The sequence below is a fragment of the Harpegnathos saltator genome, unplaced genomic scaffold (genome assembly GCF_003227715.2).
Source record: "Harpegnathos saltator strain DR-91 unplaced genomic scaffold, Hsal_v8.6 scaffold171, whole genome shotgun sequence".
Lineage (NCBI taxonomy): Eukaryota > Metazoa > Arthropoda > Insecta > Hymenoptera > Formicidae > Harpegnathos > Harpegnathos saltator.
This window is the reverse complement of record NW_020229952.1, coordinates 930,819-953,062: the sequence shown is the minus strand read 5'-3', so window position 1 is coordinate 953,062 and position 22,244 is coordinate 930,819. Positions and strand designations below refer to the sequence as shown.

The following is a 22,244-nucleotide window of genomic DNA, read 5'->3' as shown; positions in this document are numbered from 1 at the left end:
TTAATATCCCAGCCAAATATTAATCTTTTGATAAAATCGAGATTTTCACGACGACTTACGATCCGATCTTTCGGATCGTGGAAAGAGAGAGAGAGAGAGGAAATTCTTGATGAAGAAAACTCTGTAGAAAACTACGATTTCCCTCGACGATTAGCGATATACGGAGCGTCAGCCGGAGAATTTATTCCAACAGCCGGAGCAAGGAGCGAGACGGCTGCGCGAGAAGAAATAAAATGTCCCTCAGACTCGATTCGTCGAAAAACTCGTTGGCAAGTCTTCCAGGCGCTTATGAATAGCAATGAAACGTTGCGGAGATTTATGCATTAAAATTAAATGATGGAGACCCGCGAGAAACTACTATACGCGTACACGGTGGAAAGAGAAATAATATTCCGCTTCGATCGGAGAAAGCTCGACTCGTCCTCGATCGTTAGTCGAAACTTAAAGCGACACTGAGCCGTAATGAATTGTAACTTTGGAGAAAGTGGACGTGTGCGATTTTCCAAGAACGATTCGCTCGGATGCTAGATGTCTGGCGCGTTTCTGCATTTTCTTTTGCTTGGATCGATGCCCGACAAGTAGAGAGAGAGAGAGAGAGAGAGAGAGAGAGAGAGTCAAAGCACACGATATACCCCATAAAATATTTATCCATCGTTATTTCAAGAGTCAATCTAAACGACTCATCTTAAACTGCTTTCACGTGAGAATAGTAACATCCGGATATTACAAACTATTTCTAACCAAGTATGTTTCAAATATCACCAAATCCACCGAGTTTTCACTCTAAACATATTCAATAGCGACGCGACAGCACAGTCCGCTCCGTGATCCAACGATAGACGCCCTAAACACGCTGCTCTTGTTCGGTTTATTTTTTGGACGGACAACACAAGGTATTCTTTCATTGTTTGGTTTCAGCCTGAAAAACGACTAATCACTTCACAGAGGCCCAGCGGCTCCTCAGGACAGTACCTGTCCCTCGCCAGGTGGAGTCGACCCGACCTTATCTTCACGATGCCCAATTGTCGACCCACGCCCATTTCCACCGCAGGAATTTCGTCGTCCACGACTACGCGTCCCTGCTCTGCCCCGCGTCCTACCGAGAAACTCCGCCACGTATACACTCTTCCTTCTTATCCCCCGTCGTATCGTGCACCTGGCTACCTGCTCTACGACCTGCTCGTAGCCGCCGAGCGCGCGCGCGCAGCTAGTAATCGGCAGCGCGGTTAAAAGCGGCACGCCTTTATATAGAAGGTTAAACTGGTAACTCGCCCTGGAAAACGCTTCTCCAGCGTCCAGAGACGCGCCTCCGACGGGAATACGTCTTCTTCTGCCATTGACGCGGTGTTCCTCAGGCGTTCTTACGACGCCGGCTACGAACTGATATTCCGGAAATATAAGCATAAGATCGTCCCGCCGCGTGACTGTCCGGCGTAATGTTAAACGTCGTGTTTGCACGTACACGACCGGAAGTTTGTTTTGGAAGAGTCCCTCGGAAGGGTGTCGCGCTGTTTTCGATATAATAATGCTCGAGAGAGAAGGGAAACGCTCGTGAAAATTGCTCCGAGAGAGCAGTCGTGACGTGCGAATAATGCGACTTTGAGACTTAACCCTTTAATGCCTACTGGTAACTATAGTTACCAGAAACGCATTTCAGAATCCATAACTTAGTCGGAAAAGGAGATATTTTCGTTTTCTTTGCACCTGCACTGTAAAGGTGATAAGTAAAGTGCACTGTAAAGGTAAATTTTTCTTCTAAAAAATGGTATATAGATTGTATGTAGATTCGGTTTAGTCTGTTTTTAGCTCAGTTTTAATGATAACATGTCTTGTCAAATTCCAAATAGGCATAGTTAGCATTGTTACTGACATCTAGAAGTGCACTATAAATGAATAGATTGGTATCTGTTATAATTTTATACATTTGGAAGCTTTCTCAGATGCAAAATGTGCAATTAAAAGAATACAGAAATTCAAAGTGGCGAACCCAATATGGCGGACACGAAAATCAAGAAATCAAGCTATTTTCGTGAAACCTGATGACCTGCAGTTTTTTATGCGGCGAAAAATGAAGGGACGATTGACTATCTAAATGCTATAAGATATTCTTCTGAAATAGTAAGCTTGACGCTCTGAATGATAAACTTCACTCACAAATATAGTAAAGTTTCAGCTGAAAAATGTCAAGCTGACTATCAGAGTTATGTCGTATAGATTACCCTCCATTTTTCTCCGTACAGGTTGCTCATTTCGTACATGCTTTTAGGATCATATTTACCAATAAACAAAAAACGAACGATAAAAAAACCAATATAAAATTCTGATATTTTTTTTGGTCATCACTACTTACAGTCTCAGTTCCAAAAAACTCAAATTTTATTCTTGAAACACTTATAGAAAAAAGTCGGGCGTTAAAGGGTTAAACTTCGAGGACTCTGCTCTCGCGACCGACGAGCGTCTTACTCGGAAAAGAAAGAATCACAACTGCTCGTTGATGGAGAATTATTACGAGAGACTGATGATCGCGACGTTGAGATCTCTCGTCAGGATTTACAACAGCGCCCTTTGCAGAATTTTGCAAGACGTTAGGCGGAAAGCGCAAGCTCCGAGATAATGTGAGCGACAGGTGCGGGAAATGCGTACGGAAATGTACGAGAATGAAGATACGAGACTCATCGTGCGCGCCGCTCGCCGCGCGATTATCGCCGCGAACGATTCAGCTTAAGTGCAATGTCGCATTACACGATATCGACACGTTCGGCGAGGCGGCGCGAGAAACCGCCACCAGTCTTGCGGCGCGACAACTACGTAATTCCGAAAGGATAATTAATGCGACAAACGCGAACGAACGATAGATACACGCGACGCGGATGTACGCGCATTCAGCGCAGTCGGTCTTTAAGTATGGATTTATAACGTTGATTTATGACCGCGACGGCCAGAGAGAGGTACGGCGCAACTTCCTAATCACCGACATTAGCACACGTTAATGCGCATGGAAGGCGCGCGGATTGATGCTGCCCGAGAGAGAGAGAGAGAGAGAGAGAGAGAGAGAGAGAAAGCGCTTGAAAAATCCACTTCCTTAAAAAGGGCATGTAAAGTCGAAACTCGGAATCATCGAAACTCTCGCTCGCGAATCCCCTCCCTCCCCCCATTCATGTTGTATTAGCGGGAACTAATTATTATTCACGAGCACCGATAAGCTCGCGTGTCAGGATGTTGGCCACTTTTCTTTCTCTTACAGTTACACAACAGAGGCTGCTTCATTCGCGGAATTAGCCATTTTTACCGATACCACGCTCGCAGGTACCTTGTCACGCGAAACGCGCTCGTTCGACGGCATCCGATGTATAAGAACTTGTACTTTCATTCGAAAGTACAGAGTAAGTACAGTTGTACAAAGTAAAGTGGAAGCCACTGTCGCGGGAGTGCGCTCGTCGAAGAAATCGGCTGCGAAGTGGCGGCTTTCCCGAGCGCAAAAACACGCGCGCGATTTCTTCTCGACTCAAGAGTCCCGTCAAATCCCGCTAATGACATGGCCGTCATCACTGATTACGGCCGATTTTGTCGGCGTTGCAAAGTGTTTCGACTGCAACTGCGAGTTTGTCGCCAAGTTTCACGGAGAATCCGATCGGGGAGCCTCGGCGTTACCTGCGAGCGCGCGGGAATGCTGACCTGCGAAAACCGTTCTAACTGTAAGCGCGTGAGAAGCGCACGAGACCGGGCAACACGAATTCCACGTTAACAAAACCGCTTCGCCGCGGGGAGGCGACGCGATACCGAGGCGATTGCCCGACGTGGCGCTCCGTTCCGCTCCGCACCGACGCACAAGTCGGACTCCGCTCCGCGGGGATGTCGTCACGTTTTCCCTGTTGACACGTGAAGAACTTCCCGAAGTTGGATCCCGCGGCGTGTAAGTGGCCCTCCCTCGCGAGAGTTCGCGGTCGTGGTGATTCCAGCACCGCGCGAGTGCATTCGTCTCGTTTCAAGGCGACCGAGAGGAGAAAGGCAGAGACGAGAGCCGGTGGTACAAATATAGCATCGGGGAATGATCGTAGCGATGCACGAATAATGCCCGACGCTGAAAATGAGCCGGTTTCGTCAAATTTTCGACATCCGATCTTTTGTAGAGACAGAGAGAGAGAGAGAGAGAGAGAGAGAGAGAGAGAGAGAGAGAGAGAGAGAGAGAGAGAGAGAGAGAGAGAGAGAGAAAGGTGAGTCGGAGTAATACAAGCTCGGCAAGCACAAATTGTTGTAGACCGCTTTTCCCCCCGCGGAGAATTTTCTTTTCTTCATCTTTGATTGATTTCATTACGGAGATGGAATAACCGGTTGCTTAAGTTTGCATGCACAACGCTCGGGGAGCTGCGACGGCGCAGATTTGGAGATGTTTCTAATCGCGGAAGATTGATCATCCTCCTTAAGCGCGCGGCGCTCTGCCGCTTTACTGCACGAATGGGAATCACGTGAATACATGCAGTTAAGGTGACTATTAGAGCCGGCGGTAATAGGCGAAAATAATTCGCCTAAGCTTAATTTCAGAGATATTTAGTGAGCGCGAGGTGCATTAGCGCTACCGTACTCCAACTTCCTTCTTCCTGTATGCGCTTGTGCATTAATCGCATGCCGAAGCTATGCCCGCGCACGAACTCGGAAGATAAAATGCACCATAGGAGAGCGCTAAGAAAATTCCTTACTCAACTTACGGAAACATTCTCAAGTGGAAAACTGAAGAAAACAATGTGAGAATTGTGTCGCCCAAGTCCTTTCCGTTCGACAAACGTAAACAGTTAAGAAGATCGAGAGAACGGTGCAGGAAGAAAGAAGAACGCGATTCGTTCTTGAAATCTGCAAAATATGATTACTGCGATCTTCCCCGTTTAAGGAGACTTGGAGGGTCAGAATGCTGAAAAATCGTGCTTGTTTTCGATAATATTTTATGACGAACTGAATAAATGTGTAAGAATGAAAATTTTTGATATATTTATACAACATATGAAGAGTAGAAAAATGTTGTTTACTAACAAATATTCATATAAATATATATACGTCCATTTAAATTTTAAACGCGTTTTTCTCGAAATTTTGTTGTTCAACTTTTTGCAGTGATTTCTCCGAAACTGAGTTTCATATCGATTTGAAATTTTAAAGCAATAATATTTGTTCATCTGGCTCTCAGGCGAACCATGGACAACTCTATCAAAATATTTCATTTCGAGATATTAATTTTTTTATTGTAAAAGAACTGAAAAATTCGAGTTTTTTCCTAATAATAGCTGCCACTTTGTTAATTTTGTTCAATTTTTTTTATAGTGCTTCATCGGATAGTGATAAGCCTCCTTAAGATTTCTAGCTAAAATTCGCTCTGATCGGACCACCGAGAGCCGAAATATTACTGCAAAAACGACAACTTGACAAAAAAACGGGAGTATATTTCAGCTATATATATCGTATATTTATATGAGTATTTGCTAATAGACAAAATTTTTCTACTCTTCATATGTTGTATAAATATACCTAAAATTTTCATTCTTGCACACTTATTCAGTTCATCGCAAAATATTGTCAAAAACAAGCACGATCTTTCAACAATCTGACCCTCCAGTCCCCTTAATCGACTTAAAAAGATTGAGCATTATCTCGGTGAGTAAATTCCGAACAAAACTCAGGGAGACACAACACACATACACAGACACACACACACACACATTCCTTTTCATTTCAATGTACACATGCGCGGCGATCTTTCACCGAGGAACGTGCGAGCAAGTTAGAAAGCAAACAGGTAAACGCGAACCACCGGAGGATACAAGAAAGTCGACCGCGCTTCCTCTTTCTTATTCCTTGAATCTTCGTGACTGGTGAAAATCGTATCGATGACAGGGTCGTGATAACGAACGAGCGGCTCGCGTGCGGCTCGATCGGCTCGCCGGCGCAATTTTCCATATCTCGTGCGGCGAATCGTTTCATGCAGTACCGCGTCGATTTCCGTAGTAATTTCGATCTTCCCGCAAAACTGTCAGTTCCCGATGGCAATTCAGCCGCATCCGGTGAGTGTACTCTTGCAACTTTACTTATATTACGATATCAAAGCGCGCAAATCCGCCGACACTTGGGTAAATATGCAGATAATCGAGGCGTCGTTATCTCTCAACGCCATTTAACTCGGACGATTAACGAGCGGAGCGTTTTAAATCAAGACGCAAAACGAGATCGCGCAAACTCTCCTCTCCGCGCGTTTTCATAATAGATCGTTTTCCTTCCTTTCTTCAGGAAATTTCACGGCGAAAATCGCGGGGAGATTTCCACCTGTTCTGAAACGCGTTCCTTCGTCCCTTCTGAAATCGATCCGACTTGCCACCCGTTCTGTAAGTTATCCGAGCGAAAAGTGCCCCGACGGCTATACGAGTCACAGTCGGACTGCAACCCGACCGTTCGATCGGGAACGAAAAGAGGACGAGACTGCAGGACTCGTTCTCGCCGGATTGTCAAACATCCGGCAACGGCAGAGAGCCGGACGCTTCTTCTGCGACGAGCGTGTCCCAGTTCGTAGACACGCTCGTCGCGCAGCCGCTGCACGAGGTGCTGCACGAGGTGTCGCGGCCAGCTGCGCAAACCTGAACAGGTGGGTGCAGAGGTCAAGCGTATAGCGTCGAAACGCGGAGCGGCGTCGTACACGTGGTGCGCCGAAGCTACGAGAAACTAGCCGTAAATCGAGGTGAGCCGAGGTGCCTCGCCGTGGGCGCCGATGTAACGGTGACGGTCGGGTCGCCTGTGGCCTCCTTTTTACGTGACGCGTTCCTCCTCCGGCTTCGGCGATTCGTGTAACTGTACATTCGTTCGTGTTAGCCCGCTTAAGCCGACCCGAGAAAGAGGCGCGTGAATACCCGGTGTCGCGATATTATACGCATACATACGGGCCGACCGGTGAAAAAGGACGTGAGCTCTTCTCTCGCGGGAGCGAGGATAAGGACTTGCGAAGGAGACGACAATACGACCCGAACACCGAAGAACCCTCCAGGTTTTTTTTTAACTCCAACCGCCTCCACGCTCGAGAAGGTAAAAGAGGGAAGGATACGTGTATGGTTGAGGAGTTCCAGCGACACAACATATTTCACAAATTTAAACCCCGAGAGTGACGTCCGCAAAAAAATTTGCGGAACATCGCGGCTGCGAGAGATTTCCTGCAGACGTCGAGTTCTCGTGCCGCGGAACTCGACTCTCGTAGCCGTGAAACAAGAGGAATCTTCCGCCGCGCAGGCGAGACACGAACATCCACGCGGGGATCATGAAGGAAAGGCGCGCGCAAATGAGAGAAGTGCGCGCGATATCGGCGCGCAAATGAACGCTACGACAACGCAATCTACGCGAGCCGCGAGAGCACCGCGGCTTATCGCTTCCTCGCGCCTAATTAGCGCTAATGAGAGGGCGATGCGCCTCTGACGCGTCGGAGGCAGCCGTGCGCGCGAGGAGAAATGAAAACGCGGCCTCGGGCCTGCGATTTATCCGGATTTATCACTCTCCGCTCGCGGAGATCGCGACTTTCCATCTGCGACAGCCGGAGAGATCTCGGCCCGACGCGACGATTCATCGATCGTCCGCGGCAATTTCGCGGGGCGCGCGCGCGCGCGCGCGCGTTCTTGAGTCACCTCGCGGGAACGAGAAGTGTGTAATTACGATTCCTTGAAACAGCGGGATCGGATCTACGAGCGGCTCGCCTCGCAATTCCTCGCGATCGCGACGACTTGCGATTGCGTAACGCTGACGTGCAACAGATTCCATGGTGGTTCTCGCATTCGCCGTCCGACGCGTGCGGCTCTTCGAGAACTGCGACTTCGTGGGACCTCAGCACTCGGTGTCAGGAACGACGTTTCGACAGCGGCGCGCGCTAACGGGTCTCGCCTGCCGCGGAAAGTAATTCTTTTCCCCGGCATGATGATTTTAGGTCAGCCGAGGAATCAAGCGCGGGCTGAGTTGAGGAGCAAAATCTCTGCTCGCTCTCGTCGCGATTCATTTTGTCGCAAGCTGCTGGATATCGACAGCGCGGGCAAGAGGCGTTTCAAAATCGTGGACGAGAGTCCACAGCGTCTCTTGCGTCGCGACTCGCTATCATCAATGCAGACACGACCGTCAGGCTGATCGCGGACGAGGCGGTGCGTCGCGCCACATGAGGAAACAGGAAGGTAACGTTTATCGCAACGCTACGTCTGCATTTCGCTGGACGTTGTCGCATGTTCTCCTTCCACGCGAAAGCCGCGCAACGCCGACACGTGGGAAAAAAGGCCGTGGTGCTTTAAGCGCCGTGCCTTGCGCGAGCGCCATGAGAATTCGCCCTTTGTTACGGTTGCACATCCTCCGCGGGGAAAGAGAGCAGACCGGATAGAGCGGATCCTTAGAGCGGATCTCTATCTCGTTAATTCTTCGCACGCTAGTGCAGCTCATTAATGAATTAGTCGAAATTGCCTCGTAGTCGCGGATACGAGAGAGAGAGAGAGACAGAGAGAGAGAGAGAGAGAGAGAGAGAGAGAGAGAGAGAGGGAGGGAGAGGGAGGGAGAAGCGGGGGCAGATTCGACGTGCTTCTTCGTAGGAGGTGTAAACTGGCTAAATATCAGCACGCACGTCGGCGCTCGAGTCGCTTCAGTATCGGCGACGGCTCAAGTTTCAATTCTTATCGTTTGTCCGCGATTAACGAATCATCGTTTCATCGCGATGCCCATTAGCCGGACGATTCGATTATTGCGTCTGTCAGAGTTCAAGCGTCGATGCGAACGCTTTATGGCGAATTTCACGAGCGACTACTACCGTTGGCAGTAAAGGATTCGCGCGCGCGGGGATGAGGAAGATTTAATACTTATCTAACGCCCATTATACGCCGAGCTTCCTGTTCGCGCCATGGACGCCGCGGTATTTGCAAACGAACGGTGATGGCGATGGTCGAGATTATCCAAGTGCGCCATTGCGAAGAAATTAATACGCTTTAATCCCGTGCCTGAAACGTCGAATTCATTATCGAGACACGTCGCTTGAAATTTAGTCACGCCGGGGCTGCCGAGTCGCTTTTGACTCACAGTCTCTACTTCCTCCTCCCTTCCTGATTATATTGTATAAATGTCGATGCTTCTCTTTCGCTATTATTCTTACCTCCTCTCTCCAACCTATTACCTATCCTTCTTCTCTATTCCTCTTCTCTTCGGCTGAAATATTTCAATTGCATACGACAGAATTTTTTGTGCGATTCCCGATTCGTCGATCCAGTCACGTTGGGACTGCTCGAGGGTGAATCGTCTCTCTCTCCAGCCAGCATCCAGGATGCAGTCCGGCGCGTTAATGCAACGGACGCGTTGTCATCGTCACCCAGTATATGTCTCGCGAAGGAAGTGAGTAACAAGAAGAACCGGTCGACTGGCACATAACCGCTTCGTATCCGTCATTTTTCCTTAGCTGATATACCTGCTCCTCCCCTCCCGGTCTCTCAGTCTTTCTCTCCTCCTCCCTCCCTCTCTCTCTCTCTGTCTCTCTGTCTCTCTCTCTCTCTCTCTCTCTCTCTCTCTCTCTCTCTCTCTCTCTCTCTCTCTCTCTCTCTCTCTCTCTCTCTCTCCCTCTCTTTCTCTCTCTCTCTCTCCCTCTCTCTCTCTCTCTCTCTCTCTCTCTCTCTCTCTCTCTCTCCCTTTCCCTCGTGTCTCTGCTCGCCCGTTCTGACTTTCCTTCGCTGATCCACCGCGTGAATGTCACGTTGGCATTTTGCAACGAGTCACTAATAACCCGAGGTTACTACTGCCTTAATAATTCTCCCATTTTGCGCGGGAGAGAAAGACGAAGCGATATATCTCTGCGATATTCAATCGCAGCGCACGAGGGATCATCTTACAAAGAGGAATCAGATACTATTTTTCGAAGGTGACCTACTCAGCTAGTTCTATCGGCAAAATCGACGAAAAATTAACCAATATTTTTCCGTTCATTTACACCTTTCAGTATCCAACGATGTTACTACCGCGGAAAAGGACTTTGTACAATAATTAATGAGCAGAAAATAAAATGATCAATGTATCGACAGAAGCCGGAGCGATTTCTTGGTGTCTCGCTGAATCGCAATTGAACTGCAATTTATCGCTACAAATTTCAGCACACTGAGGAGATGGGAAAACGATGTATCCGTTTATCGAGAGTGCCGCGCAGGGGAAAATAAATCTCGGTTTGTGCGCACAGGATGGGGAGTTTGCTGGAAAGTCTGTTATCGCGAGCGAGAGCATTCGTCCGAACATTTGGCCGCGTTGCAACTCGATTGGGATGACTGGGAACAATCGACTGGATCGGAGTAGACGTTCCGTGCTGCGAAATCGAATTCTCGTCCGGTCGGCGGGCAGCTGAAAATCGGAAAATCAGTTGCACGACAGCCCCGCTCTCCCTCTCTCTCTCTCTCTCTCTCTCCGTGAGGCATAAAAAAACCAGCCGAGTGCCTAGGAACGATTGAAAAACGTGCCACGTGATATCTTATCGCGGTGTCCGATTAACAGGTCGCGCAAAGCGGTACACGCTGCGCTCCCGCGCGCACGCCAGGGGGGGGGGTAAAAGGCTTTCGGTGTTTTTCGAGCGGTCGTGAAACTGGATCGATCTCGCAACTCGGCCAAACGCGCGCGCCAAGAAACGAGGCGTTCGCAGAGGAAAGAGGAGAGGAAGAAGAAGAAGAAAAAAGCACGAGAGAGAGAGAGAGAGAGAGAGAGAGAGAGAGAGAGACAAGCCGCGAGAGGTGAGGCGCGATTGCTCGATCCGGTTACGTCAGGGCGTATCTATTTCGGCGAGTTCCCCGGCGCGAATCGGTCGACGTGCTGGTGACATGCATCGCGGAAACGCCACTTGCCATGTCGGTGAGTCTCGCGAGACGCGCGCAAAGGTCACGGGGGGGGGGGCGGGGAGGAGGTCCGTCGAGGAAATTCGCGGCGCCGCGCTCTCGCGGAAATTAGCCGATTTGCAATTTTCCGGCGAGCGAGCGTGAAAACGAGCCGAAGGAAACGCCGAGGAGGGCATGGAGATGGTGGGAGAGGGCGGGGAGCGAGAGAGAGAGAGAGGGACGGAAAGAGGGGAGGGAGGCAGGAAACGGGGGAAGGGGGAGAGAAAGGGACCAGCTCGTGTCGTTGCACGCGAGTGCCGCGTCGTCTCGGCGCCGCGGAGCCGCCGAGCTAGGATATGCGATTAGGATACCGCCGCCGTTGTGCGTCGACGGAAGATAGGAAAATGGGGGATAGGGGGGGGAACGCAGAGACACGTAACTCCCGACAGGTATGATTTGCATTCGGCCGCTTCTGGAGCCAGGCTCTGCGCCGGCGCGGCGATCCTGCACGCATGACTGGCCCGAGCGCGACCGGGCACGTGCGTACGCGAAACCGTAACTTCATCGTGTGTTAATAAAACGCCCGGCGGTGGATAATAATCCGGAATGTACGCCCGTCGATACGACGGCCGTACGTATTAAAATTGCCGGCAAGCAATGCGTAACAACATTGCGAGTGGCGAGTTCCGCCGAGTGAGAGAGATCCGCGGCGTCGGATAAAGCATATCGAGTGCGACACGAGAAGACGCCCCGGATTACGCCGGATTAACCGGCAATTCTCATAAAGCGCGCGGCTGGTCACCTGTCTCGGAAATTGGGATAGTCCTTTGGACAGTCGGAAAGATAATGGCCCGTGATTGTGACAGAAAGTCACCGGAAGCAGCGGTCGCGTCGAGACGTCGTTAAACACCGCGATGAGACAGATCGTAGGTATGCCGAGAGTTTCGAGATTCTTGAGATATCGAGATCTCGACGATCGACTTCTGTCATCAGGAGCATGAGAATGCTCGACGTGAAGAAACAGACGCGAAGACAATTATCAGCGGAGAGATGCGATGACTCTCGATCCGAAGCAATCGGAGCTTTTCGGATTGATCAATCTCGAAATGCTCCGATTAATTTCTCTCTCATGATCGGTAACTCTGATCGTTTCTCAAATGGTCAACCATGTACCAGCAGCTCGACCATTAGCTCCGTCACGATCGCGCGAAACAGCTGCCGGAATAGTCGCCGGAGCGCAACACCCCGGGACGTGATTCGAATTGACGTTTCTCGCCAGTCACCACTGATAACAACACCGCGCGGTAAAAGTCGGACAAAAGATATTTTCCAGACGATTTGTCAAGCCCGACGCGCGCGCTTACGTAAACGCTTTCTCGTCGCCGCCCGCCGGTGTTTACCCGCGACGAGTTTGTCTCGGCTCGAAAGTGTAGCGATAAGGTAAGAGCGCACAGGCTTTCGCATAACACACAACACATAACGCACAAGAGAACAAACCAATTAGTTGTCTTCATTTCCCTCCCTCAGGATAGAAATGAAGAACTTTGATTGGTTGATTCTCTTATGCGTCGTGTATTATGCGTTATGCAGAACAGGTCTGTGTTCTGAGTCCGCGCGCGATTATCGACGCTCGCGAATGTCGATTGCTGGTTCACACAGACGAGATGGCGTGCGCTCGCGTGTGCTACGCCGATGTCTCGTAATAACGACAGCCGCACAAATTACGGACGGGGATCCCCCGGCTGTATCCACCTCGCGGGAGCTCCCCCCTCAGCAGTTCGCGTACGAGCGAAATGAAGATATCAGGGCCCGCTCCCTTGCCGTGTCCCGTCACGTCGACCTTTATAAGACGCCCTTTAAACTTGGCGCACGTGAGAGAGCAGCCGCGTAGCTTCAGTGATTTCGCAGTGATGCTTTCCATAATTGCTCGGGGCGGGGGGAGGGATCGGTAAAACTCGTGAGAAATGAGAGTTGCGCTTTAGCGTTTACCGTATCTCGTAATAACACGTTGCCGATGCCGTGTCTTCGGCCAAGTACCAGGCCTCGGCTTTGTAGGTTGCGTGTTGCGTGTACGCGCCAGAATCGGCTTTATCCCCCCCAACTCCCACGGGAATTTTCCAATTTTTCTCTACGCACTCCCTTGCTGACTTTCATACGCGATACGCGATACGCGCAAAGGTCTCGCCAACGAACAACGCGTCATCCTCGAGTCATCCGCGAGAATGCTCCCTTTTCTCTTGATCTCATTCTTGTATCTTTCTCGTACCAACACAGCGGATACACATCCGAGTTCCGAACGCAGCCCAGGGTGATTTGGAGACGCCTGATGTGTGGAAACGCAGTCAAAGGGAACAGCCGAATAGCTGATTAGAATTCAGTGATAAGCGCAGCGATAAGCGGAAAAGCGCTCGCGCACATCGCGTTGAGTCACGTCAATTTTAGGCTTGCGAAAAGCGATACGAAGCACAAATAAATCTTACAGTCACGAAGCGCTGTCGAGGCACGCTCGCGCAACGGCACTCGCGCATGCGTTTTTTCCCGACGCCGGGCTTCGAAAGGCAGCCAACGTTCAATGGGAGAACGCGTTTCCCAGAGGAAAAATCCCCTCGTTGGATACGCCGGCTGCATTCCGAAGTGCATCCGAGAAGAACGTGCGTTGCCTGCAGCTTGGACCGTCCGTTTCAGACCGTTTTAGACCTTTCGGGGAACGGCATCCGAGCCGAACGGTCGGCAGGTACGTTCACGCGCTTCGGCGCGTCCCGAGTCAAGGAGAGACATGTGAAACTTACCATGACTGGTGCACGTGTGCGCCTATATGTCACCTAATGCCGCAATTGGACGTCCAGCAGGTGCATGTCTACGAGAGGAGAGGCGGCCGGCGTAGCAACAATCGGAGCAGCGGCGCCGGGACGAGAGGAAAACACTCGCGCTCGGCTGGAAATCGGCTGTCCGTCGCTCTTTCTCTCTTTCTCGCCGAGTCGTTGCACCCTGCACAGTCAGCACGGATCACCATACGTAAACACACATACGCACAAACGCCTGTCGCGAAAACGCGCACCTGCGTGTACGTACGTACGTGCGCGCGTGCGTGCGTGCGTATGTGCGTATGCGCGTGTGTACGTGCGTGCGCGCGCGCGCGCGCGCGTCTTCACTTTTTCCCATACACGTGGACACAGTACCTAGCACGTCTATTTCCCGGTGTTTCCCGGATTTCCCGACGGATCCCCTACGGCCGAGCGAGGACTGCTAGCCGAGGTGCCGCCGCGAGGTGACGAGCGACATCGGCTACCGGAGAGTTCGGCGAACCGGCCGGCACCATCCCCTGGGCAAGAGCGACGTACTCGCGAGCGAGCGCGCGCGCGCGCGTTTGTTCCTACTCACTGAAGTAAAAAAGAAGAGCGGATTTCGCACGTGCGCGCGCGCGCGCGCGGGGCTGCACGAGGATGGCGTGTGGCCGGGCTGTGTAATACAGTTACGCGACGTAAGAAGGGCAAGAGAAGCGACGGATTTTCAACTTGGCGGACACCGACTGAGCCCACGACCGGCAGGTAGGTGAGTCGTCGCCCCTCCACCAGGTCGATGCCGCACCACCACGGCCGCTCACCGTTCTCCATTCTCATTTCCTTCGCTTCACTTGCCCTCACCTCCTTCTCCTTTCCTTCTTCGGCCTCCTTCGCTCCTTTCGTCGTACGAGCGCGCTTCCCGCGGTTTCCCGCAGAGACGGCTCTACGCGCTGCTCGAACTGGGTGATGGTGCATTGTGTGTGAAAGTGTATGGCGATGAATCCTCGGACGTGCTCGCCCCTGCCATCGCGCTCTCTCTTCTGTCCGTCGTCCGTCCGCTCGCTTCTCCCGTCGCTCCTCCGTCGCGTTACGAGCTCGACGACGATGGTGCATTTTGCAGAAGCCTCGTCGGCGTTATAATTCGCGTTAGATTATAATAAACACTTTTGCGCGTCTGCAGAATCCTCGCTTTTGAATCACGATGAGGAATCGCATGCGCGACGTCTCAAATATTAGGCATATTCATCGAGGATCCCATCAAACGCCATGAAACGCGTCAAAGAAATGTACAAATTCGTATGATGAAATATTTCTCCGGTATATAGATTCTGCTGTTGTAAAATGCCTCGACGCGATATAAGATCGAGGCATTCACTTCGAGCTATGGTCAACTGTAGCTCGTTATTTGCAGAGGTGTTTGCAACGTGTGTGCACAAGGGTTTCATATTGAACTTGTACGATTTCGCTAGAAAGCTTCGCACGTGGCAGAAGATATCAATAAATGTTCTTGTCGAAATCTCCTTGTGCATACAACGGTCCGTATAAACAATTGCCTCGCAGCATTCATTAACAGTAAATATTGGGTTGTTCAATAAATTCGTAGGGATCTTTGTGATCGGTTCGAGGGGGATACTTTTATGAATAGACGTGACTTTATTTGATATTGTATTTCGACTGTTTTTTCGACGACGACGGGTCGTCAAAGAAGAACGAGAAAAATTAAGCGCTTGATTATAGAGGTATCAGTTTTGAGTTTCTTGCAAGAATCCGTAAGAACTTATCAAAGAAACCCAGCATGTTTGCTTGAGGCACCGGGAACTATAGCGCCGTGTCTGTTCCCCTCTCTATCATCGCACTACCGTGACTTATTAAAGCACAAGCAGCGGATCATAATCATTGTGTTTTCAAGTTGCGTGATTGGCGTTAATGAGATTATGTCCTGTATAATCATGTATCTTTCGATGAAGGATCATCGCATTCGGATTATGTAGCGTTATGGATAATAATATATAAATGTAGCAATATATCTCACGCCAAAATAATTTAACACAGAATGCAGAATAAAAAGTAGAATCATACTGTAGATAGTTAGAGGAGTATATGTGGTACGATATGCAATTTACAAAATTTACAAACATTTTGATATTAATGTGTCGAAAACTCATTAAAAAAATGAGAAGCGTAATCTCTCTGTAAGTAGGTCAACTGATTTACATATAGCTTTGAAGTGTATATGATTATTTTATATAAATCGTATGTATTGGTAAGTAATGGCGATAACAGGAGGGAAACAAAGGTTCTTATTATTTAAAAAAAAAAAATATATATATATATATATAACTAATTTTTATTCTATTGGTGTCTCTACGAGCGATTAATGAGACGCAATGACAGCCTCTTGTGTATCTTCTTTTTCTCTTTTTTCTTCTTCTTCTTCTTCTTCTTCTTCTTTTACGGCTATTTTATCTGTCGATAAATACTGCTCAAATTCAATTTTACACATTTCTGGCAAGGGTAGACTCATAAGGCGGACTCTGTTAAAGTATAATAACTTCATGATTATAAAACATCTAAGAATGCTATCGTCATTTTAATACATGTAGTGTTTCAAATCACCTTGTGATGAAAGGTCCCGGCCGATGTGGCTTCGCATCGTTAATATCAGTGATAACAGCAGCGAGATTTTCTTCCAACTGTTTCACATCCATATTAAGCTGAAATCGTCACACAACAAATTGATCGACGATTTCGAGTTGTTCAACTGATGAGATGTATAGTTCATACGATACATTTGCGATATTGAAAATAACATAAAACTATACAAATAATTTCAGAAATAATATATAACATAAAGAATTTACCGTCCCGAATATAACATCAGTTGTGCCATAAGACTTTAGCAGGTCGTGTGGTTTTACTGTATACTTCACACCATTTAGAAATTTCATAACAAGCGCATTTATATCATTACCCAAAGTACCTAATAAAGTATAAATCGTATGATATATCACAGAAATGATCCCAAAATTTGTTTACTACATATTTCTACTTACCCAGTTTAGTGCTAGGAAATTTTCTTTTCAAAATGCCTCTAATTAATAGCAAATCTGGTAACAAACTTGGTTCTGATATAATGATATCATATTCCTTCACTGAGAAAACTCCTTGCTAAAATAACATATAGATTCCGTGAGCAATGGATTACTTAAAAAATGTAATCATTACATAATTCCATATGTATGGTTTGCACTACTTATAGCTATTTTAATATCTTATAAAAACGATAATATATATTTTCATATACCTGAGCCTGTTTTATTAACTCTTTACCACCACATAAGTGGGCACCAGTGTCTCTCGCAAGATCTTGCATTTCAGGACTTTTGCAAAATGCCAATATTTTCCTCACTTGGCCATGTTCAAATTTATTTGGTATACATGCTATTTTTGAGAAAGTCTCAACAAATTTTGTTTTTTTCACACCCTAATAAGACACAATTTTACATGTATATGCATAATGAGTGATTCAAATATATATATATATATATATATTTCTTCCTACCTGCATATCCAATTCTATAAATGCTTTTATAAATGCATTTGGTGAGTTATGCATAGTGGGGTGATGCATTTCACGATGAACCTGCACCGCTTCTTCGAATGAATAGACTTTCCATTTATGTTGATTTATAATCCATACATTATCTACTGCTTCACTCTTTTTACTATCATTTTCTGCGATATCTTCCAAGGATAAGATCTTCTTTTTTTTAGCCACACTATTGGAAACAATTGAGAATATAGAATGAATATATAGAATAAAACGTAAACAATTCAGTTGTAAAGTAAAAGATATAATGATATTATTCACAACTGTTATATAAATAAAATACTTACTCTTTTGCTGCTCTCAAGTTATGTGGAATAAAGCCCACTTTCTCAATGACTACCTTGACTTTTTTCTTCCTGGCTTTTTCTCTGGTACCTTTCCTCGCAGCATAATTCCGTGATTGTAAAAAACTAATAGAGAGGAAATTATAGCTTGTCACATATTTGTAACTCAAAGAGAGATTATTTAGTAGCCAGCCTGTAAGAGACACAACTTCTTTTTAGACGTGACAAATATAACACTATTTTATTCTAAAATATAACACTGTTCTATCTAGTCAAGCAAATAACAGATATGAGAGGTTATACACATGAGAACCATTTTACAAAGACACTTGTTATAGAGATCGTGTCATCATGCTTGTTCGTCAATAACGATCAACAAGATCAGTAAAATTTTAGTGTGTGATTATTCTGATACACAATATTATTAAAATATTTGAAGAATTTGGATAAAGCATATACCTCCAGTAGCTACCGCCATGTTTCATCAAACGGATCGGAGTTAACGGGTCGTCTGAACCACGATCTATCGATAGATGTTTCATAGAAAAAGTTCAGTTGTCTTTTCCTTGTTTTCAAATAATGAATGAAATTTCATTGAATTCGTCGAATTACGTTATTTCAAAATGAAAAAATTCCTTACTTATCCACCGAGATAATATCAGCAGAGAGAAGCCTGAGAGCGGCCACGCCGGCGTTTTTGGCGACATGCATTTTGATGACTGATTTTAACACCATCTGCGCCCATTTGTAGCCGGGAACTACGTTGACTACGCCCATTTGCAGACGCTGCCGGTAAAGTCTCTATTTGGTGCGTGTCCGTTCTACGCCCATTTACTGGCGGTTCGTGTCTGTGGTACGCCTATAATTGCGGGTTTGAGAAACACGGCATCGCGCACAAACTTACACCTCGTTCAACAGCCTCATGATTCTTTTTCTGTACATATGCATTTCTATACATATTTGATAGGTATTGATCAATCTTCGATTTTCGGTACTGATTTACTTTCTCATTTCGTTATAAGACAAGAAAAATTGATACGAACCGTTCGTTTATCCGAGTTAATTTGTTGAGTAAATTAATGGGGTAAGTAAACCTAAAAAATGAGAACAAATTGTCATTGTACTTGGACAATTTTCTGACACTGATTTACGGTATTGATCGATATTCGATTTTCGGATTTACTCTTTCAATTTCTCTATAAGAAGAAAAAATTCATACGAATCGTTCATTTATCCGTGTTAATTTGATGAATAAGTTAAATATTGATCGGCCTTCGATTTCGGTACTGATTTACTCTTTCATGTCTCTATAAGAGAAAAAAATTTGATACGAATTGTTCGTTTATCTGTGTTAATTTCATGAATATATTAGATATTGATCGATCTTCGATTTTTGCTACTGATTTACTATCTTATTTCTTCATAAGAGAAGGAAAATTGATACGAATCGTTTGTTTATTCGAGTTGATCTGTCGAATAAAGTAGAGGGGTAAGTAATTGAGAATTGGAAACAAATTGTCATTGCACTTTGACAATTTTTCGACATTAATTTACGATATTGATCGATATTCAATCTTCGATATTGATATGGATAATATTTTTCTACTGATACTGATTTACTCTTCTTTCACTTCTGTATGAAAGAAAAAGGGAAATTGACACGAATCGTTCGTTTATCCCAATTACTTGTTTGAATAAATTTTAGAATTGAATAAAATTTAAAATTAATAAAAATTTAGAATTGAATAAAGTTTTGGATTGAATAAAGTTTAGAATTGAATAAAGTTTAGGATTGAATAAAGTTTAAAATTAAGTAGCAATTATAATACGTCCCGTCTAGTATGTGATTTTCGATATTAATATTGATAATATTTTGATACTAATTTATTGATACTAGTTTATTGTCTCACTCCTCTATAAGACAAGATGAAGAACATGAAGGAGAACTGACGCGAATCGTTCGTCTATTAGAGTTACTTGCGGTTGAATAAACTAGCCCAGAATTAAATAGCAATTATAGTACGTTTCGTCAAGTACGTAATTCTCGATACTGATTTAGTCTCTCTCTCTCTCTCTCTCTCTCTCGTTTCTCTGTGAGAGAAAATGAACAATTAACACAAATCGCTTTTCTATCCGCGTACTTGGTTGAATAAACTAGCTCAGAGCCAAATAGCAATTATAATATCTCGACGAATACGTGAATTAATTCCTCGACCTCGATTCCGCCTTGAAACACTGCGAGAGAGAGACAGTTTCCAGCGGCATAGTTTGACTGTAAACGCGACTCGCGTATTCGATTCCGAATCAAAGGTACGAATGGTAAATTAGCGCGCCGAGAGCGACGCGTCGCGTCGCGTCGCGCTAATGTAAGGACAATCGGCGGTATTATGCGGGCGCGGCTCGCTCGCAGGGAAACGCGTTTTGGATGATTGTCGAGGCACGGACGATACGTACGTGGCGTAAGGCCTGCTTCCGCGGCGCAGTAACAACAACAACGACAACGAAAAAGTAGTTTGCGCCAGATATTTAGGTCCGGACTGCACTCACATTCGGATTAATTAAAGCAGAGGCAGCACGTGCACGCTGCTCGGCCTCCTATCGCGTGCAATTGCGATTTCTTGGTGGCGCTCCAGCTTTGTTCGAGCGTTGTTCCGCGTGATCGGAACATCGAATAATTTCCTCGCAGCGAAAGAGGGCTGGTAGCCGTGCTTTTGACGAAGCGTCGTTCGGGATAACGAATGCTCTTTCCCCCCGGTCGCTTCGCTCTCGCGTGCACTTGGCTCGAGACACTACCGTGTCTCTTGATTGTCAATTGATCTCCCGACACGTTCGCTCCCACACGTGCCGCGTATTATTTACATCAATAAAAGCGGATGGGGACGAATGTGTTAATCCTCTGGCGGTAATTCGCTGAAAAAATTTCTCTTCTTCGAGCAGAGGGGGGTGCCTTATTGCGAAACTTCAATTACGACCGGATGTATTCCGGGGTTTGCGACGCTGCGGCAAGCGAGCGGGAGAATCTGTAGACATATTTGCCAATTGCATGAGACAGCCTTTCGCTCCTTTTGCTTTTCTGCTCTCGATACGTCAGACACTCTGAGAGTGTCATCGCGGGTGTTTCAAAATCCCAGAAACACCAATTTCTTCCGCACCGCCATGTGCAGCTTCCCAGCGATGTTTCGCAGCATTTTAACCTTTCTGTAATCTAAAACGTATCTCCTCTTGTTGTTAGTTTTAGTTATTTCAAATATAATTGAAAACATTCCCAATAGAAGCGGAGATTTTAACGGTAAAATTTGGAAAATTTTAACCTTCGATATCTCCTAAACGGTTCAAGATACAGGCACGTTTTTTTTTTGCAACAATATAGTCCTGTATCAACCCTATTCTCACCCTAAATCACGACTCTCTATTCCCAGTAGAAGCGGAGGTATTGACGGTACAATTTGAAATACTTTAACCTTCGATATCTCCTGAACGGTTCAAGATACAAGAACGCGCCTTTGTCTCCTTAAAACGGTATGGGACTTTTATGTCTGTCTCAATCCTATCTACCCTCACACTTCGGGTTGGCAGCTAATTACCGAACACTTCGTATGATCTTCATGATATTAATCATACACAATGTCAATTCTTTTTTTTTGTATATGTTAACATGTTAATTCATGTTATAAACGCGTAACAATATGCGAGATCGTGCTTGTCAAGTACTCTATTATGGTTGTAGCGGCGACATAAACCGCCTGAAAGTGGATGTAGCATGGACTGCCAGCACATGCAGGTTTTACCGCCAAGACTTGAAAGTGGATGTAGCATCGTAGTTCCCCTCTTGAAATGGATGCAGATGGCATCCTTTCCCACTGTGGAAAGTCGGTTAGGTGTCGCCAAATACGCCGCTTCTTAAGCCAGCGGCACACGGTGCTTGTTTTTGTGCTGGATTGCTTGTTGGATGAAAATACTGCGTTCTGATTGGTGCATTTCCATCCATCTTCGGAAATGCACCAATCAGAACGCAGTATTTTCATCCAGCAAGCAATCCAGCACAAAAACAAGCACCGTGTGCCGCTGGCTTTAGGTTCTTCTCTGCTTGAAAATAAAAGATGGCTGATCAAACGTTGAGTTGTACTACCTCGTTTGTTCGTTATGGACAGCAGTGACACGTAGCGGGCATTCAGAAACTAACGACGGTAGTTGAGATTCAAATCATTTGATATATTCTCTTTTCGATTAGTTGAGATAGTATAACTAAAAACGACAGGTCAGAAACATTTTTTTTATTTTTAATTAGTATAATTGTGACGAAATGTACCAGAATTACTTATGTTTCTAAATAGTATAATTCAACAAAGCATTAAGAAGTCACATTTTATTTTCGCATAATACAGCTCAAGGACGAATCGAACAAATTTTCATTCTGCCCGTCTATACAACAATTAAAGTTTTGTCTTTAGAAATAAAAATTTATCCGATTTTATAACAAGCTGAATGAAAGACAACTAGTATTCTTTAGACTAAATTTGAACGAGACATTAAATAAATTCATATGACGAATATCTCTTTTAGATTTGAAAGATCTTGGAATAAAAATTTTAAATCACGCAGATTTTGAATATTTTTTCGCACACAATGTCACGTTTATCTAGTTCATCCACTTCTATTTTTATCTGCTTCAATCCCATAGCATTATTAAGACAAAATTGTTTATACAAATATTATAAATATGAATTGTAGGATG

General features: G+C 46.1%; 2 protein-coding genes across 3 annotated transcripts in view; both read right to left on the bottom strand.

Moving 5' to 3' along the window:
* The window catches only part of Cad99C (cadherin 99C), a 143,102-nt gene extending 128,731 nt beyond the window's left edge, over window positions 1–14,371 (bottom strand). Inside the window, exons 1-2 of the mRNA XM_011154852.3 lie at window positions 14,012–14,371; window positions 13,622–13,820 (exon numbers count right to left, since the gene is read on the bottom strand). Of these exons, the coding sequence (XP_011153154.1) occupies window positions 13,622–13,624 (3 nt within the window). The 5' untranslated portion in view covers window positions 13,625–13,820; window positions 14,012–14,371. The remainder of the gene's footprint in view (window positions 1–13,621; window positions 13,821–14,011) is intronic.
* Window positions 14,372–15,267: 896 nt separating this feature from the next.
* Window positions 15,268–18,249, bottom strand: mRpL1 (mitochondrial ribosomal protein L1). 2 transcript variants are annotated; one of them, XM_025297184.1, is made up of 9 exons: window positions 18,150–18,249; window positions 17,969–18,032; window positions 17,513–17,635; window positions 17,178–17,394; window positions 16,920–17,099; window positions 16,669–16,783; window positions 16,477–16,595; window positions 16,232–16,329; window positions 15,268–16,149 (listed from the first exon to the last, which is right to left on the bottom strand). In XM_025297184.1, exons 1-9 carry the CDS (start codon window positions 18,214–18,216, stop codon window positions 15,990–15,992), a joined length of 1,143 nt encoding a protein of 380 aa, XP_025152969.1. In that variant the 5' UTR covers window positions 18,217–18,249; the 3' UTR covers window positions 15,268–15,989. The 2 variants fall into 2 exon arrangements, with proteins under 2 accessions (XP_025152969.1, XP_011153153.1); XM_011154851.3 differs by having other exon boundaries at window positions 17,513–17,702; window positions 18,150–18,168.
* Window positions 18,250–22,244: the final 3,995 nt, after the last annotated feature.

Bases quoted from the DNA above. Each gene is read 5' to 3' on its own strand.
- mRpL1 (XM_025297184.1), bottom strand. From the start codon at position 18,216: ATGTCGCCAAAAACGCCGGCGTGGCCGCTCTCAGGCTTCTCTCTGCTG. The intron at 17,100-17,177 runs GTAGGAAGAAAT...GTGTCTTATTAG, and splicing joins TTATAGAATTGGATATGCAG to GGTGTGAAAAAAACAAAATT. The intron at 16,330-16,476 runs GTAAATTCTTTA...TGACGATTTCAG, and splicing joins CTGATGTTATATTCGGGACG to CTTAATATGGATGTGAAACA.